Source organism: Oncorhynchus nerka, linkage group LG26, assembly GCF_034236695.1.
Source record: "Oncorhynchus nerka isolate Pitt River linkage group LG26, Oner_Uvic_2.0, whole genome shotgun sequence".
Classification (NCBI taxonomy): domain Eukaryota; kingdom Metazoa; phylum Chordata; class Actinopteri; order Salmoniformes; family Salmonidae; genus Oncorhynchus; species Oncorhynchus nerka.
Window position 1 is genome coordinate 20,291,546 of NC_088421.1, and position 14,944 is coordinate 20,306,489.

Here is a 14,944-nt window from a genome sequence, read left to right on the forward strand (position 1 = left end):
TGATCACGCTCTCCGTAGCTAATGTGAGTAAGACCTTTAAACCGTTCAACATTCACAAGGCCACAGGGCCAGACGGATTACCGGAACGTGTACTCCGAGCATTTGCTGACCAACTGGCAAGTGTTTTCACTGGCATTTTCAACCTGTCCCTGACTGCATTTGTAATACCAACATGTTTGAAGCAGACCACCATAGTGCAGGTGCTCAAGAACACTAAGGTAACTTGCCTAAATGACTACCGACCCGTTGCACTCACATCTGTAGCCATGAAGTGCTTTGAAAGGCTGGTTATGGCTTACATCAACAGCATTATCCCAGAAACCCTAGACCCACTCCAATTTGCATACCGCCCCAAAGGATCCACAGATGATTCAATCTCTATTGCACTCCACACTGCCCTTTCCCACCTGGACAAAAGGAACACCTATATGAGAATGCTGTTCATTGACTACAGCCCAGTGTTCAACACCATAGTACCCTCAAAGCTCATCACTAAGCTAAGGAGCCTGGGACTAAACACCTCCCTCTGCAACTGGATCCTGGACTTCCTGACTGGCTGCCCCCCAGGTGGTAAGGGTAGATAACAACACATCCGATACTCTGATCCTCAACATGGGGACCCCTCAGGTGTGCATGCTCAGTCCCCTCCTGTACTCCCTGTTCATCCTTGACTGCATGGCCAGGCACGACTCCAACACCATCAACAGTGGTAGGCCTGATCATTGACAATGATGAGACAGCCTATAGGGAGGAGGTCAGAGACCTGTCCGTGTGGTGCCAGGACAACAACCTCTCCCTCACAGTGATCAAGACAAAGGAGATGATTGTGGACTAAAGGAAAAGGAGGACCAAGCATGCTCCATTCTCATCGACGGGGCTGTAGTGGAGCAGGTTGAGAGCTTCAAGTTCCTTGGTGTCCACATCACCAACAAACTATCTTTTAACAGTTTCTATCCCCAAACCATAAGACTCATGAACAGCTAATCAAATGCCCCTACTCTCTGTTTCTGATTCATTCATAGTCACTTTAACTCTACCTACATGTACATATGACTTCAATTAACTTGACTAACCTGTGCCCCCGCATATTGACTCTGTACCGGTACCCCCTGTATATAGCCTCACTACTGTTATTTTACTGCTGCTCTTTAATTATTTATTTTTATTTTTTATTTGTTACTCATCTATTTTTTGCTTAACACTTGTTTTTCTTAAAACTGCATTGTTGGTTAAGTAAGTAAGCATTTCATAAACTTTTGACTGGTACTGTATATATTTTTTTGGGGGGTAGAATTTTCATTGTTGGACATAAAAGACTAAAAATACCAGGAAACCAGCTTCAAGTGATTTTAATTGAAGAAATCTGTAATTAAGTATTCCCACGCATAATAGAGACACATGATCGTATACAAATGAAAGTAAGGTTTGAAAGTACTATGTTTTAGTCAAACATTGTGTATGTTTGGGCTTTTTGCAGTCTACAAATTATTTGTAATCATGTGCCAGCCCCCAAACAAACCGCTCCAGAAGAAATCGGCCAGCGGCTGAATCTAGTTGATGATCCCTGCTGTAGGTGGATGGGATGTGATGTACTGAAGTTGCCTCCCGCCAGGTGACAGCATTGCTTTTCAATTAATAATAGGGCGTTACGCTATTTACCACTGCTGGCTCAGTTTGACTTGTTAAAGAGCCACTGAACACGCTGATTGGCAGGTGTGTTTTTCTGTAGAAAAACAAGATTTCAGTCTTGGGGTGTTTCCTGACCGATTCCGCGTTTGGTTAATGATGTTTGTCCGCCATCAGAAACCGATTTCACTTCCTCAAAATCCCCATAATGAATCTAATATTACTCAAGAAATCTGTAATTCATTTTGACGTTTTGCCTAGGATGTTTTAGTTGCGTGATTTGACATCTAACTGAAGTGTGTGGTTCAATATTTCTCAAGTGAAGAAATGCAACACACGTTGTCTTATGTAAACAAAGTCGGAGCTGCTGGGCAGGTCTGTCTCACTGTCTCTGCTATTGGATAGAGAGCAATCACTGCAGCTGTTCACCCCATGTTAGTAGGCAAATGAAACTCGTCAAATCAAAACCCAACCTTCATTACCAGTTGTGACGCACGGATGTTCCACACTCAGTTTTAGACAAGACTGACTTTATGACCAAAATGATACTATTTACACTTTTTAGTCAATTTTGATACACTGTTTCTGATTCATATCAATGCCACATAGGCCGTTTTCAAATGGATTCGTTTATTTTTAAAGGCAGTCGCTCCGTAATATCATCACTCGTTATTTGTTTCACACAAATAGCTCCAAACACACACAAAGTCACAAAGGGACTGGATGGATTGTGTTGTGAAATACATCCTACTGAATCATTAAAAAAATAAAAAAATAAGCCAGTAATACATCCACTTATTGAGACAGACGGTACATGTTCATTTCAAACCACCACATATAGAGATGAATGTGAGATTATGGGAATCCTCACAGCCTTGTAATATGAAAAGGGTTATTTACCGGTACTGAACGAAAGAGGTTCAGTTTGAGCTGAGTTGCAGGGCTATATCAACCTGGATGGTGGAGTCTGTAGTGGAGATGGTGGTGCCAGGCAGAACACCCATTACTCATTGTACCTGGCTCAGCATTGTACCTGGAATCTAGCTCTCCCTCCCCATCCAGTCTATCAATCCCATAGACCATAAACCTCCATGGAACTCGTCCTCTTCCACACAGTTGTACAGCTGTACCAACGATTAAATCAAACACAAACAAGAATCATTAATTCCTCAGAAACATCACATAGCACCTGACCATCAGCCTTTCTGTATACATAGTTTGAGATGATAGGCCTATGAGTGAGTCATCAATACATTATAGTGAGTCATCAATATATTATATTAAGGACCTTACCATGCATTGATAAGTGTACCTGGTAAATGTAAGTAGAAGTAACAACTCTGCTGTGGTTTTGGGTCAGTGAGGTCCTTGCCGTTTAATAGAGCATTTCTCAAGGAGGGTCTAGGTCCCTTCCTTCCACATAAAGGTTTGCATTTCTTCAGAATTGCAAGGTGGTGAGGTAGGCCTTTTCAGAAGAGGTTCTGTCTGTCAGTGAGTGTGTGTTCTCAAAGAGATAGACATACATAGAGAGGGGGAGGGAGAGAGAAGGAGCACATGTGGCAAATGCAGATGTCTTCTCCTGAGCATAATATTTGTAATCTATAAATAGGGGAGGGTGGCTCATAATAATGTCTGGAACTGAGCGAATAGAATGGCATCAAACACCTGGAAACCATATGTTTGATGTTGTTGATACCGTACCACCAACCTCCTGTGATACAGTACCATATGTTTGATGTTGTTGATACCGTACCACCAACCTCCTGTGATACAGTACCATATGTTTGATGTTGTTGATACCGTACCACCAACCTCCTGTGATACAGTGCCATATGTTTGATGTTGTTGATACCGTACCACCAACCCCTGTGATACAGTACCATATGTTTGATGTTGTTGATACCGTACCACCAACCTCCTGTGATACAGTACCATATGTTTGATGTTGTTGATACCGTACCACCAACCTCCTGTGATACAGTACCATATGTTTGATGTTGTTGATACCGTACCACCAACCTCCTGTGATACAGTACAGTACCATATGTTTGATGTTGTTGATACCGTACCACCAACCTCCTGTGATACAGTACCATGTGTTTGATGTTGTTGATACCGTACCACCAACCTCCTGTGATACAGTACCATATGTTTGATGTTGTTGATACCGTACCACCAACCTCCTGTGATACAGTACCATATGTTTGATGTTGTTGACACCGTACCACCAACCTCCTGTGATACAGTACCATATGTTTGATGTTGTTGATACCGTACCACCAACCTCCTGTGATACAGTACCATATGTTTGATGTTGTTGATACCGTACCACCAACCTCCTGTGATACAGTACCATGTGTTTGATGTTGTTGATACCGTACCACCAACCTCCTGTGATACAGTACCATATGTTTGATGTTGTTGATACCGTACCACCAACCTCCTGTGATACAGTACCATGTGTTTGATGTTGTTGACACCGTACCACCAACCTCCTGTGATACAGTACCATATGTTTGATGTTGTTGACACCGTACCACCAACCTCCTGTGATACAGTACCATATGTTTGATGTTGTTGATACCGTACCACCAACCTCCTGTGATACAGTGCCATATGTTTGATGTTGTTGACACCGTACCACCAACCTCCTGTGATACAGTACCATATGTTTGATGTTGTTGATACCGTACCACCAACCTCCTGTGATACAGTGCCATATGTTTGATGTTGTTGATGCCGTACCACCAACCTCCTGTGATACAGTACCATATGTTTGATGTTGTTGATACCGTACCACCAACCTCCTGTGATACAGTACCATATGTTTGATGTTGTTGATACCGTACCACCAACCTCCTGTGATACAGTACCATATGTTTGATGTTGTTGATACCGTACCACCAACCCCTGTGATACAGTGCCATATGTTTGATGTTGTTGATACCGTACCACCAACCTCCTGTGATACAGTACCATATGTTTGATGTTGTTGATACCGTACCACCAACCCCTGTGATACAGTGCCATATGTTTGATGTTTTTGATACCGTACCACCAACCTCCTGTGATACAGTACCATATGTTTGATGTTGTTGATACCGTACCACCAACCTCCTGTGATACAGTATCATATGTTTGATGTTGTTGATACCGTACCACCAACCTCCTGTGATACAGTACCATATGTTTGATGTTGTTGATACCGTACCACCAACCTCCTGTGATACAGTACCATATGTTTGATGTTGTTGATACCGTACCACCAACCTCCTGTGATACAGTACCATATGTTTGATGTTGTTGATACCGTACCACCAACCTCCTGTGATACAGTACCATATGTTTGATGTTGTTGATACCGTACCACCAACCTCCTGTGATACAGTACCATATGTTTGATGTTGTTGATACCGTACCACCAACCTCCTGTGATACAGTACCATATGTTTGATGTTGTTGATACCGTACCACCAACCTCCTGTGATACAGTACCATATGTTTGATGTTGTTGATACCGTACCACCAACGCCTGTGATACAGTACCATATGTTTGATGTTGTTGATACCGTACCACCAACCTCCTGTGATACAGTACCATATGTTTGAAGTTGTTGATACCGTACCACCAACCTCCTGTGATACAGTACCATATGTTTGCAGAAGGACCACATGCATTTGTCACAACATGGCAGCAACAGCAGCAGCAGCAATACTTTTTGCTCATGCACTTGTCGATCATTAGGGCCAATAGCATGCATGCACCATTACTTTATGCGCCTCCCTCCTCCTGGAGTAGTTGAGTAGTGATTGGTGTTACTATCTGTCTTCTCCACCTACGTCACTGACCTTTATAAAGTAGTCTGCTGAGTTTAATTCAGTGTCAGATTAGAGAATAGAGTTTTGGAGAAAAGTCAACGCATACATATAGTTAGTAGAACTTCAGGTTTGGGCGACACATCTCGGGTTGGCATACATCCCCTGTATGCACAAAGTTTAGGAGTTGCTTTTGAAAGTGAGTTGCGACTGCGGGTGACATCCAGTCACCACGGACGGCGCCTTATAAACAGACCGGTTGGATGCCAGACGCTCTTCCTTGAGAACGGTAGAGATATTCCGGTTGACGGGTACCACTCGTGCTCAGCATCCCAAACTGAGTTTTCTTGGCAACTTCCAGCTAGTGAACGATCATTCTCACAAACAACGGGTTGAATTGGTGAAATAAATAGCAGAAACTATGCCCAGCAAAAGCGAAGATAATCGGCCAAGACTCTGCCTGCTGGAGAAAGGGGACAATGGTTATGGGTTCCATCTCCACGGTGAGAAGGGTAAGACCGGGCAGTTCATACGGCTTGTGGAGCCCGACAGTCCGTCTGAAACTTCTGGGATTCGCGCGGGGGACCGACTGGTGTTCGTGAACGGGGAGAACGTGGAGAGTGAGAGCCATCAACAGGTTGTGTCCCGGATAAGAGCCACCGTGGGCCAGCTCGAGCTCATTGTTGTCGACCAGGACACTGAGCAACTGTTGAAAAAACACAAGATGAAGTGTCTCAAAGAATATGTCACGGAGCGCATTCCTTTACCCAGCGACGACGAGTCAGAAAGCGAAGACGTTAAGGAGAACGGGACACCATGCGGGACACCGAGAGAATCCACACCCATCCCGGAAAATAACGGAGAGCTCCATGGCCACGTAGAGCTCCATAGCCATGTTGAGAAAAAGCTGAGCATCAACTCTGAGAAGGTGAGTGTGCAAAACCTGAATAATCAATGGAATTCTTATTTTGGGTCATTGATGTAGCCTGGTGGTCACAGTAAGCTACATTCTGCAAATATACACCCGAGATTCAGTTACAGTTTGCGTAATAGTACCACTGACACTGTCCTAGGGATTTCAATTAAACGAATGAGATGTTTTTTGTAATTCATCCATTTATTCACCAGCAATGTAATTAGATTATTTTAACTTTTCAGTCTCCTTTTGTATAAGTGCACTGTGAGAATAACAAATGATATGGTCAGCTGCAAAGCCCAATATTCCCACTCTCTTCATTGTAGCAGTTTTGGCAGAGATAGCAGGTTGTAGGCGAGTCAGTTGGCTGCACATTTGTTGTGGGTGGTGGTGAGAGGTATTGGGAGGGGGGTTTAAGAGAGGTAGGACAAACAGCCTGTTTCAGCCTCGAGTTCAAGTTAATTTGACAGTGAAGCTACTGCACACCACACACATTTGTGGGAAAGGGCAACAACATTTTTTGTGTTGTTGTTCTGAGGTTTGAAAAAGAACTGACACTTGACATTGGGGTTGAAGAGAAAGAATTTGAGGTTTACTGAAGCAGATATCTTTGAACACACCATATCCAACATATTTCTGGCCTCTTCATGTTTTCATGACTCACAATGTAATGCACCCACAGTGGAACACAAGAAACAAATCAAAATACACATATTAGTCCTTGATTATGACCTCCCGCTGTCTATGAAAACAAATGAAGAGTTTCATTCCAAAATGCTATATATCCATGTTCAGAAATGTTGGTAAAGTAGCTTTTATTGTTTAAATAACTTATGAAAGAGATTGTTGTGTTTTTTCACTATCTCATAGTCATGAGGTTGTTCATTGACAGACATGTATTTTTAAGAAATCTATAACTTAATGGTTTCATTTCAGTCACTCAGAGAAATAAGTAGTACTGCTAGGTTTTACACAGTCACATTTAACAAATAACATTTTAGTTTATTAAAGAACTGAACAAATTATACATTGGTGACATCAATATTTAATTGAGTTATTTTTATTATGTGAGATCTGTATGTAAAACATTTAGAATTAACATTGTATTCATCTTGTCCAGAGCAACATACAGTTCGTGCAGCCACATACAGCGCCTTCAGAAATGATTCACACCCCTTGACTTATTACACATTTGGTTGTTTTACAGCCTGAATTTAAAATGGTTTTAGTTTAGATTTGTTGTCACTGGCTTATACACTTTACCCCATAATGTCAAAGTGGAATTATGTTTTGAGACATTTTTTTACAAATGAATAAAAAATGTAAAGCTGACATTTCTTGAGTCAGTAATTATTCTACACCTTTGTTATGGCAAGTAGTTACTCTACAATACTAACCTAACTGAGTCAAAAGAAGAAACCCTGTACAGAATAACAATTTTCCAAAACATACATCCGGTTTGCAACAAGGCACTAAAGTAATACTGCAAAAAATATGACAAAGCAACTTTTTGTCCTGAATACAAACTATTATGTTTGGAGAAAATCCAATACAACACATTACTGTGTACCACTTTCCATATTTTCAAGCATAGTTGTGGCTGCATCATGTTATGGGTATGCTTGTAATCGTTAAGGACTGGGTAGTTTTTCAGGAAAAAAAAGAAAGGGAATGGAGATAAGCACAGGCAAAATCCTGGAGGAAATGTAGTTCAGTCTGCTTTCCACCAGACACTTGGAGTTTAATTCACATTTCAGCAGGACGATAACCTTATATATAGCACAAGGTCAAATCTACACTGGAATTGTTTACCAAGAAGACAGTGAATATTCCTGAGTGGCTTAAATCCTGAGTTACTTAAATCTGCTTGAAAATCTATGGCAGGACCTGACAATGGTTGTTTAGCAATGATCACCAATCATTGATCTTGAAGAATTTTGAAAATAATGGGCCAATGTTGCACAATCCAGGTGTGGAAAGCTATTAGAGAATTACCCAGAAAGAATGACAGCTGTAATCACTGCCAAAGGTGATTCTAAAATGTATTGACTCAGTGGTTTGAATACTTATCTGATGAAGATATATTCTTGTATTCTTTTTCATATTTTCTTTGTACAAATGTTAGGATTTTTCTTCCACTTTGACATTAGAGTATTTTGTGCAGATCATTGACACAAAACAAAAACAACTCAATCAATTTTAATACCATTTTGTAACACAACAAAATGTGGAAAAAGGTCAAGGGGTGTGAATTCTTTCAGAAGGCACTATATCACAGTCAAATACACAGTTTACAAACATTCCAACTAAACAATGGATATATAGTCGTGGCCAAAGGTTTTGAGAATTACACAAATATTATTTTTTTAAGTCTGCTGCCTCAGTTTGGATGATGGAAATTTGCATATACTCCAGAATGTTATGAAGAGTGATCAGATGAATTGCAATTAATTGCGAAGTCCCTCATTGCCATGCAAATGAACTGAATCCCCTAAAAACATTTCCACTGCATTTCAGCCCTGCCACAAAAGGACCAGCTGACATCATGTCAGTGATTCTCTCGTTAACACAGGTGTGAGTGTTGACGAGGACAAGAATGGAGATCACTCTGTCATGCTGATTGAGTTCAAATAACAGACTGGAAGCTTCAAAAGGAGGGTGGTGCTTGGAATCATTGTTCTTCCTCTGTCAAACATGGTTACCTGCAAGGAAACACGTGCCGTCATCATTGCTTTGCACAAAAAGGGCTTCACAGGCAAGGATATTGCTACCAGTGAGATTGCACCTAAATCAACCATTTATCGGATCATCAAGAACTTCAAGGAGAGCGGTTCAATTGTTGTGAAGAAGGCTTCACGGTGCCCAAGAAAGTCCAGCAAGCGCCAGGACCGTCTCCTAAAGTTGATTCAGCTGTGGGTTCGGTGCACCACCAGTACAGAGTTTGCTCAGGAATGGCAGCAGGCAGGTGTGAGTGCATCTGCACGCACAGTGAAGACTTTTGGAGGATGGCCTGGTGTCAAGAAGGGCAGCAAAGAAGTCACTTCTCTCCAGGAAAAACATCAGGGACAGACTGATATTCTGCAAAAGGTACAGGGATTGGACTGCTGAGGACTGGGGTAAGGTCATTTTCTCTGATGAATCCCCTTTCCGATTGGTTGGGGCATTCGGAAAAAAGCTTGTCCGGAGAAGACAAGGTGAGCGCTACCATCAGTCCTGTGTCATGCCAACAGTAAAGCATCCTGAGACCATTCATGTGTGGGGTTGCTTCTCAGCCAAGGGAGTGGACTCACTCACAATTTTGCCTATGAACACAGCCATGAATATAGAATGGTACCAACACATCCTCCGAGAGCAACTTCTACCAACCATCCAGGAACAGTTTGGTGACGAACAATTCCTTTTCCAGCATGATGGAGCACCTTGCCATAAGGCAAAAGTGATAACTAAGTGGCTCGGGGACAAAACATCGATATTTTGGGTCCATGGCCAGGAAACTCCCCAGACCTTAATCCCATTGAGAACTTGTGGTCAATCCTCAAGAGGCGGGTGGACAAACAAAAACCCACAAATTCTGAAAAACTCCAAGCATTGATTATGCAAGAATGGGCTGCCATCGGTCAGGATGTGGCCCAGAAGTTAATTGACAGCATGCCAGGGCGGATTGCAGAGGTCTGGAAAAAGAGGAGTCAAAACTGCAAATACTGACTCTTTGCATCAACTTCATGTAATTGTCAATAAAAGCCTTTGACACTTATGAAATGCTTGTAATTATACTTCAGTATTCCATAGTAACATCTGACAAAACTATCTAAAGCAGCAAGATATCTGGAAATTAATATTTATGTAATTCTCAAAACTTTTGTCCATGACTGTATAGCGTTTTCTAAATAACACATTTCAATATTATATATATATATTTTAAAATCTGAGAACAGTAATATTTTACACATACATTAAGGTACCAATAAGCAATCATTTCTAGCGAACCCCCCCCCCAAAAAAAACAATATTGTGGATAAATCAACTCTTCAAATGCTCCTCACATTGTTCAGTAGTCGTTTCTCACTTTATTTATTATTTAAAGGGACGACATTTAGTCTTCACGTCCTCTTAATACCTTCTAGCTAACAGCATGCACATGACGTGGGTTCATTCAAACATTGAAGAAAAGAGGGGCACTCCAGAACATCTGTACCCCCCGCCGTGTCCCGGATGTTTACCCCTGGGGCTCTCCCAGCCCCACTCTGGTTCCTCTATTGCTGTGACGTAATAACCCAGACTTCTTCACTGACACTGCACTGTCTGTTTGGGTCTTTGTGTTCCAATGTGGCTCCGAGTGAATCTCACTGCTGAGTGATTTGCTACCATAACAGTCTAAACAACAGTCTCACTACCATACCCTGCAGTGCCCAGCCATGACCAGCCCACTCATGTGTTGGACAGGATGCAGCCAGCCAGACACATGTGCAGCATCTTATGGGCTGCTCGAGGGGCTCCTATACATCCTGCATATCCTGTGTAAACTATGTGTACTGGATACAGTTGACATGTTTGTGACTTAAACTCCTCCACCATTACACTTCCAATAAAGCAGTAACCCACTCTGCTCTCATTACATTAATCAATATTAAGAGCAGGATTTCTAACACGGTTTAATCTCTGAACTTGCAGGGAAGATAATGGGGGGTCATCTAAGAAACCTTATGAGAACCCTGTTTCCCTCACCCTTAACTTCCATGTTTCGTCCCAATATCCGAAAACACAGCACCTATAGGCCCTGCTGTGACTCTGAGTCTGCAGGGTAGTTACATGCTGCTTCAGCCTCATCTCTTATCAGTGCTGTGTGTTAACACTACAAGGCAGAGGCCTAGTCAAGGGCCCGGTGACAGACATGACTGTGGAAGGTAGAGGACTTGTGGCACAGAAATACTGTTGTGCAATGTTGAACAATCTATCAGATCCCCTCAACAGATGAACATGTTACAGTACATCAGACCACAATATCACATTAGTTAACTCTATAGACTAGAGCAATTGAAGCTCATGGAAAAAATGTACTGTGTATTAATGTACATGTAAATGTATTACTGTAAATACTGCTTTAATGTTTGAAGGTTGAGAAGATCATAAATGGTAAGCCTATATATTGGAACACTGGCAGTGACACAACTCAGGCTTAGACGATATTACTATGTTTCAGGAATTTTCTGCTTGCATCCTGTCCGGCATTCCTCTACCCTGGCCCATGCAGTCAGTGTGACGTTACACACACACACACACACACACACACACACACACACGGCCTGGGTGGTGAATACACAGCATGTTGGTTTAGCAGTCTCACTGACGTCTTTAGCAACTGCATGTCCCTGTCTTTGAAGAAAAACAAAAGAGGGGACCAAGAGGAACGCCCTCTCTGGAAACCAAGGAGGAGTTGCCTTGGTTACACTGATGTGGTGTGTGCTATCCATGTTGAGTGTTGGTCTGTGTGTGTGAGAGGAAAAGTGAGAAACGGGTGTGAAGCAATGGAGAGGAGGAAAGTAGAGATGGAACATTTTGAATGCAATCAGGAATTGCAGTCTTCTCTCTTGTTAGAAACCAAGGACAGAGATAATTTTTCCAGCACTCCTGAGTTTGATTGTCTATTCCTTCTCTGATAGCCATTTACGTGGCCACTGCACACACAACAAGCCATTGGATTCAAAGGGCTTTCTCTGTTTTCCCTGCAGTAAAATGTAACCCCCATTGTAAAATGCAGTGGAGTGGGGAGGGATGCAGTAAACCAGCACACAAGTCACAACAGGTTATATTTTGGCTGCCCTTATTACACTGTTAATAGATTTAGGTGCGTCTTGTCATACTGGCTGGATCCTATGGGATCTGTCATTAAAGCCACTCTAAACATCTGATAAAATATGAAAATAAGGGTGTGATGCATGCCTTGAGTTGAGCCTCTAAGTGTATTTTCTATCCACAGTATCTATCTTATCTTATCTGTTGTGTTGTTATTGTTTTGTGTGCGTGAGGCGCCTAATTCCCTCCATTTGCTTTTGAGGAAATCCCACATCAACCGAGAGGCTTTGGTCTATTGAGATTCCACTGGGAGACCGAGGAGGATGCCAGCCAGCCAGTCAGCTTGGTGCTTCTGGAGTCCTCATGAATGACTGCCTGGTTACATAAGCCTGTTTTTAAAGGCAAATTACAGGAGAGAAAGAGTCCTCCTTGTGTCAGATGAAATCAACTGTGACTAGTAGGCTGAGAGTTGTGCTGTTCAGGGAGGGGCTGTTGTGTGTGTTCCATGCCTTGGAGGAAGTCTGTAGAGAATAGTAGCATAGAGACTTTGCCTGGAGAACAGCAACATGCAGACAGGCCTGTTGTCACGTCCTGACCTTAGTTCCTTTTTTATGTCTCTGTTTTTAGTTTGGTCAGGGCAGGAGTTGGGGTGGGCATCCTATGTTTTGTAGTCTAGGTTTTGTATTTCTATGTGTTTGGCCTTGTATGATTCCCAATCAGAGGCAGCTGGCAATTGTTGTCTCTCATTGAGAACCATACTTAGGCAGCCTGTTTTCCCACTATGGGTGTGGGTAGTTGTTTTCTGTCTTTGTGTGTCTGCACCAGACAGAACTGTTTCGTTTGTTCCACTTTGTTGTTTTTTTGTTCTAGTGTTCAGTTTCTTTATTAAATCTACCATGAACATGGCTTCCAGTTGAAGCTCGCATCCGCTACAAGACCATGGTGCTTGCCTACGGAGCTGTGAGGGGAACGGCACCTCAGTACCTCCAGGCTCTGATCAGGCCCTACACCCAAACAAGGGCACTGCGTTCATCCACCTCTGGCCTGCTCGCCTCCCTACCACTGAGGAAGTACAGTTCCCGCGCAGCCCAGTCAAAACTGTTCGCTGCTCTGGCCCCCCAATGGTGGAACAAACTCCCTCACGACGCCAGGACAGCGGAGTCAATCACCACCTTCCGGAGACACCTGAAACCCCACCTCTTTCAGGAATACCTAGGATAGGATAAAGTAATCCTTCTCACCCCCTCCCCCCTTAAAAGATTTAGATGCACTATTGTAAAGTGGCTGTTCCACTGGATGTCTTAAGGTGAACGCACCAATTTGTAAGTCGCTCTGGATAAGAGCGTCTGCTAAATGACTTAAATGTAAATGTAATGTAAATGTAAACACGTACGACGCTGCACCTTGGTCCTCTTCACCTTCTTCCACCTACGACAACCGTTAGAGAACTACCCACCAAAAAAGGACCAAGCAGCGAGGTCACCAGGAGCAGCGTGGAATGGACGCATGGACATGGGAGGACATTCTGGATGGGAAGGGTTCCTACACATGGGAGGAGATCCTGGATCGCCTCCCATGGGAACAGGTGGAGGCAGCCAGGAGAGCGGAGGCAGCAGGTAAAGGGAGCCAGCGCTTTGAGGGAACACGGCTGGCAAGGAAGCCCGAGAGGCAGCCCCAAAAAATGTATTGGGGGGGACAGACGGGGAGTGTGGTAGGAGACCTGAGTCACGTAGAAGACCTGAGCCAACTCCCTGTGCTTACCGTGGCGGGAGGTGGACCGGGCAGGCACCGTGTTGCGCCGTTATGCCGTGAGGCGCATGGTGTCCCCAGTGCGCAGGCATAGCCCGGTGCGCTTACATCGCAGCTCCTCGTAGAGTGGGCATCGAGCCAGGAGCAATGATGCCGGCTCAGTGCATCTGGTCTCCAATGCGTCTCCTCGGCCTGGGTTATATGGCACCAGCCCTATGCACAGTGTCCCAGGTTCACCAGCACAGCCCAGTGCGGTCTGTTCCACCCCGCCGCACTTGCCGGACTACGGGGAGTATCCAGCCAGGACAGGTTGTGCAGGCTCTGTGCTCGAGACCTCCAGTGCACCTCTACGGTTCGGTCCATCCGGTGCCTCCTCCACGCACCAGGCCTCCTGTGGCAGCCCCACGCACCAGGCTGTCTCACCGTCTCCTCCCTTCAGGTGCTTCCTCCTGTCTAGCACTTCCAGAGTCTCCCCCCTGTCCGGAGCTGCCAGAGTCTCCCCCCTGTCCGGAGCTGCCAGAGTGTCCCCCCTGTCCGGAGCTGCCAGAGTGTCCCCCCTGTCCGGAGCTGCCAGAGTGTCCCCCCTGTCCGGAGCTGCCAGAGTGTCCCCCCTGTCCGGAGCTGCCAGAGTGTCCCCCCTGTCCGGAGCTGCCAGAGTGTCCCCCCTGTCCGGAGCTGCCAGAGTGTCCCCCCTGTCCGGAGCTGCCAGAGTCTCCCCCCTGTCCGGAACTGCCAGAGTCTCCCCCCTGTCCGGAGCTGCCAGAGCCTCCCGTCAAATCAAAATCAAATTTATTTATGTAGCCCTTTGTACATCAGCTGATATCTCAAAGTGCTGTACAGAAACCCAGCCTAAAACCCCAAACAGCAAGCAATGCAGGTGTAGAAGCACGGTGGCTAGGAAAAACTCCCTAGAAAGGCCAAAACCTAGGAAGAAACCTAGAGAGGAACCAGACTTTGTGGGGTGGCCAGTCCTCTTCTGGCTGTGCCGGGTGGAGATTATAACAGAACATGGCCAAGATGTTCAAATGTTCATAAATGACCAGC

General features: G+C 44.2%; 1 protein-coding gene across 1 annotated transcript in view; it reads left to right on the plus strand.

Moving 5' to 3' along the window:
* The first annotated feature begins 5,496 nt into the window (after positions 1-5,496).
* Positions 5,497-14,944, plus strand: part of LOC115110683 (Na(+)/H(+) exchange regulatory cofactor NHE-RF1-like) — a 36,333-nt gene continuing 26,885 nt past the window's right edge. Inside the window, exon 1 of the mRNA XM_029636524.2 lies at positions 5,497-6,370. Within this exon, the coding sequence (XP_029492384.1) occupies positions 5,864-6,370 (507 nt within the window). The 5' untranslated portion in view covers positions 5,497-5,863. The remainder of the gene's footprint in view (positions 6,371-14,944) is intronic.